Here is a 4,209-nt window from a genome sequence, read left to right as displayed (position 1 = left end):
GGGGGGGGGGGAGACAGGAAAAGGTGCAGCCACCGTAGAGGACGGGACAGAGGCTTCTCGGGAGATGGAACACGGAATCAGCACAGGATACCGCGATCCCACTTCTGGATACGTACTCCCCCAAACCGAGAGCAGAGTCTTTCACAAATACTTGCACACGAGTATTCACAGCAGCCGACAAATGGCCCGGCGTCCATCAGCAGATATATGGACACACAGAATGTGCTCCATTTGTGCAACCAGCCCTACAAAGGCAGGCAGTTCTGACACGTGCAGCAACATGGATGGACCCTGACGACACGATGCTGAGACAGGCTAGTCCAGCACGAACACCGTGGGATCTGCTCAGAGGACGTCAGATCCCGCTTATCCGACGGGTCAGAGCCGCACGGAGTAACGGGGTTGCCGGGCGGGCCGGGGAGTTAACGTTTAGGAGAGACAGTGTCCGCTTTAAAGGTGACGAGAGTCCTGAGGTGGACGGTGGCGGAGGCCGCGCAGCAGTGTGAATGTGCTTTTAATGCCTCTGAACTGTGCACTTAAAAATGGTGAAGATGCCAAATTTTGTTATGTGTAATAAACACAAAATTAAAAAACCCACTAAGGGAGCTTTCTGGACCGATGAAAACGTTCTCTATCTCACTGTGGTGGTGGAAACATAAACACGTGTATCTGTCAAAGTGCATTAAGCTGTACATTTAAAATAGGAGTGCTCTGGGGCGCATGCGGGGCTCAATCAGTTACGCACCCAACTTCAGCTCAGATCACGATCTCACGGTGTGTGGGTTTGAGCCCCGCAACAGGCCCTGTGCTGACAGCTCAGAGCCTGGAGCCTGCTTCGGTTTGTGCCTCCCTCTCTCTCTGCCCCCTCCCCAACTCGTGCTCTCTCTCTTAAAGAGCAATAAACTTTAAAAATTTTTTTATAATGTTTATTTTTGAGAGAGAGACAGAGCATGAGCAGGGGAGGGGCAGAGAAAGGGGGAGACACAGAATCCGAAGCAGGTTCCAGACTCTGAGCTGTCAGTACAGATCCCGACGTGGGGCTTGAACTCACGGACCGCAAGCCAAAGTTGGACGCTCAGCCGACTGAGCCACCCAGGTGCCCCTCTTTCTTTTTCTTTTTCTTTTTCTTTTGAGAGAGACAGAGTGCAAGTGGGGAAGGGGCAGACAGAGGGAGAGAAAGGATCCCAAGCTGGCTCTGTGCTGCTGGAGCCCCACACGGGGCCTGACCTCACGAACCGCGAGATCACGACCTGAGCCAAAATCAAGAGTCGGATGCTCAACCGACTGAGCCCCCTGGGCGCCCAAAGAGAAATAAACTTTTCAAAAAAATAAGAGCACCTCATGGCAGGTAAATTATGGTGCCGGACAGTCACAAGATGTGGCACTGACCCGACAACAGGCCCACTGGTGGACAGAACAGAGACGAGAATCCAAAGCAGACCCAGGCCCATGTGGGACCCAGGCCGGAGGCTGCTAGTCTGTGGGGAAAGGGCACGTCGTTCAAACGAACGGTGTGTGACGGGAGCTTGCTGCTTGGGAAAAGGGGAAGCCGAGACCCCCGTTTCGCCCCCCGCCCAGACTGATCAGGGATGTAAACGTGAAACACGGAACCACAGATGCGAGAGGAAACGTGTCGGCGCGACACTTCACGAGCACACCGGAAGGAGGTTAGCCCTTTATAATCGTGTCCCGGTACCAGGAAGAAAAGAGAGCGGTGAGTGCAGCCCCCACAACACAGGCTGGGGCGCCAGGAGCTGGGCCCCTGCACCAGGACGTCTCACACCATGCACTGTCACGGAGCTCGCGGTGGCCAGGTGGGCCCCCGAGGCAGCAGAGTCCCAGACGAGGAAGGTGGGTGCGGCCAGCAGTGCTGGGAAGGGTCCTTCCTGCCCGGCCCGCCAGACCACGGAGGCCGCGTGCGGCCTCCTGACCCACCGCCAGCCCGGCCGGACGCGCCGCGCTCACGCACGGGGGCACCACAGCCGTGACCTCCTTCCAAGTTTGTTTCCTTGCCAGTGTGCTTTTTCCAGCACATTCTACCTAGTGAGGCGTCCCCATGGGGGTGCGGAGTCCACCAGAGCTGGGGGGCTGCAGGGGCAAGATGCTGCAGGCCGTCAGCCCTGGTGGGGAGGGGGCAGTGCAGCCCAGGAGACCAGCGGCGCCGGCCCCCAGCCCACCTGGATCCGGGGACCAGGGCGAGGGCGGCTCATGCCAGGCCGCTTTATGGCAGGTGTGGCCCCACCTCTGCACGTGCAGGTGTGAGGCCAGGTGCCTGATGCAGGGCCTGCCCAAAGACCCCCATTTGTCCTGAGCCGGACCTCACCACGACCCAAGGAGGAGGTCCCGTAGGGCCACACAGCAGTGCTGGAGTGACAGCCGTCCCGCTGTGGCCCTTACCAAGGCTTGGGAACGTGCTCACAAGCCGATTCCTCACAAAGCTAAGAGCACCTTCTATCATCAAGTCAGCCAGCACAAGTCACTCCCAGACTTCAACACCCGACCACACCCTGCAGGGCTGTGGGAGACCTCACTCCGGGCCCCCTCCCCGATCTGGGACCCAACTGGCTGCACCGCCTGCTCTCTTCAGGCTCCAGCGGCGCCCCCTCCGCGGTGCCCAGAGCCAGCACAGGCCCGGCTGACCAGGGGTCCCAGCCTGGGGTGGGGGTGGGGGGGTGGAGGGGAGCAAGTTCACTTAAGGCCGCACAGGTTCAGTTCAAGGCCTGGGGCTCGAGTACCCACTCCCAGGGCCAGGAGGTGGCGCACAGGCTCTGGGAAATTCAAGGGGAGCAGAGGAGAGGGGGAGGGGGGAGGGCCTTCCCCACCACTCCCAACCCTGGATGCCGGCCTGGCAGAGGCAGGAAGGGAGGCCACTGTCCTAGGTCCATCCGGTCCCCACACCCCCAACTGCCACAACGGACCCAAGTCAAAGTTTGCTTGGGGAAGTTGAGGGAACTGAGTCCCTGCAGGGATCCTGGGAAGGGGCCTGGACATCTGGCCAGGCACAGCCATGCCCATCTGGGAAGGCTCTAAACAGACATGGCAGGCACGCTGGGCGCTCACAACCTCTGCAGGGCCGTGGCCCAGGTTCCAGCCCCCTTCCCAGGGCAGGCAAACAGGCGCGCGCTCCTGCCGGATCCCACCCGGCACGCACTCCCTCTGTTCCTTCCCTTCCAGGAGGAGGGGTCTGGAGCTGGCCAGCTGACCCAAGGCGGGTGGGCAGCCCCCAGAGCCGTGCAAATAACTTCCCAAGGGTTATCTACTGGGACGTGACCCAGGCAGCCACATCTTCTCCAAACCTGGCACTGAGCCAGTGTGGGGGTGGAAGGAAGGGGTCACTCAGGGCCACAATACAGGTGGGAGGTCTCCGGGTTGCAGGTTCAGGGTCTCGGGGGAGGGGGCACGCCCGTCAGGGTGAGTGTCAAAACCCGGCACTAACTCCCCCTGGGTGCACAATCCCGGCCGCAGGCGGAGGTCACGGCGCGCTTTGTCTGCGAGGACCCGACCCCGCGGGGCAGCCTCGGCTCAGACACGCGGCACAGCCTCCGCCGGCCGCGCCCCGCCCCAGACAAAGAACTCCAACTCCGGGCAGGTGAGCGCGGAGGGCGCCGGGAACCGGGGTGGCCGGGACCCCGCCGGAGCGCAGACAAAAGCGCGCGTCCCCCACGACGCCCGGCCCCGCCTCCGCCGCGGGCCCCACCAGCCCCCCGCCGGCCAAGGCCCAGGACCCTCTGCGGGGATGCACCCCCTGCCCGCCTGCCGCCACGTGGGCCGCCGCCGGAGAGACACGGGGTCTCCGCGCGCCTGGCTCGCGGGAGAGACGGGGTGGGCAGAGCGCCGAGGGCCTCTCCTGGGCCCCCGCGCCTCTAGAGGGGGCGGTCGCTCTCCTGTCCCTGGCCCCCGAAGTCCAGAATCCCTCCCCCGAGCCACCAGCGCGCACTCACCGCGCGGGCGCCCCGGGTCAGAAGCGCTCTGCTGGCAGTTGCCGCTAGTCCTCAGGCCGGAGCCGGAGCCGGAGCCGGAACCGGAGCCGGGCGGCATGGACGCGGGCGGCGGAGCGCGGGCCCCCGCCGCCTCTGCCCGTCGAGGTGGCCCCTCTCCCGGCGCGCCCTGCCTAGCCGGAGCCCGCGCCGGGGACGCGCATGTCCGCCGCGCCGCCTCGGCGCGCTCCGGGCGGCTCTCGGGGCGCGCTGGGCCCCCGGCGCCGTCGGC

The 4,209-nt window shown here is 63.6% G+C and overlaps 1 protein-coding gene across 1 annotated transcript in view; it reads right to left on the bottom strand.

Moving 5' to 3' along the window:
- The window catches only part of LOC125915022 (fibrosin-1-like protein), a gene marked incomplete at its 3' end in the record, with an annotated part of 20,762 nt that overhangs the window by 13,230 nt on the left and 3,323 nt on the right, over nt 1–4,209 (bottom strand). The window contains exon 2 of the mRNA XM_049620645.1: nt 3,942–3,991. Coding sequence (XP_049476602.1) covers nt 3,942–3,991 — 50 coding nt within the window. The remainder of the gene's footprint in view (nt 1–3,941; nt 3,992–4,209) is intronic.

This window comes from Panthera uncia (genome assembly GCF_023721935.1).
Source record: "Panthera uncia isolate 11264 chromosome D3 unlocalized genomic scaffold, Puncia_PCG_1.0 HiC_scaffold_9, whole genome shotgun sequence".
Taxonomy (NCBI): Eukaryota; Metazoa; Chordata; class Mammalia; order Carnivora; family Felidae; genus Panthera; species Panthera uncia.
Note: the sequence above shows the minus strand (reverse complement) of the source record. Positions and strands in the feature narration are given on the sequence as shown.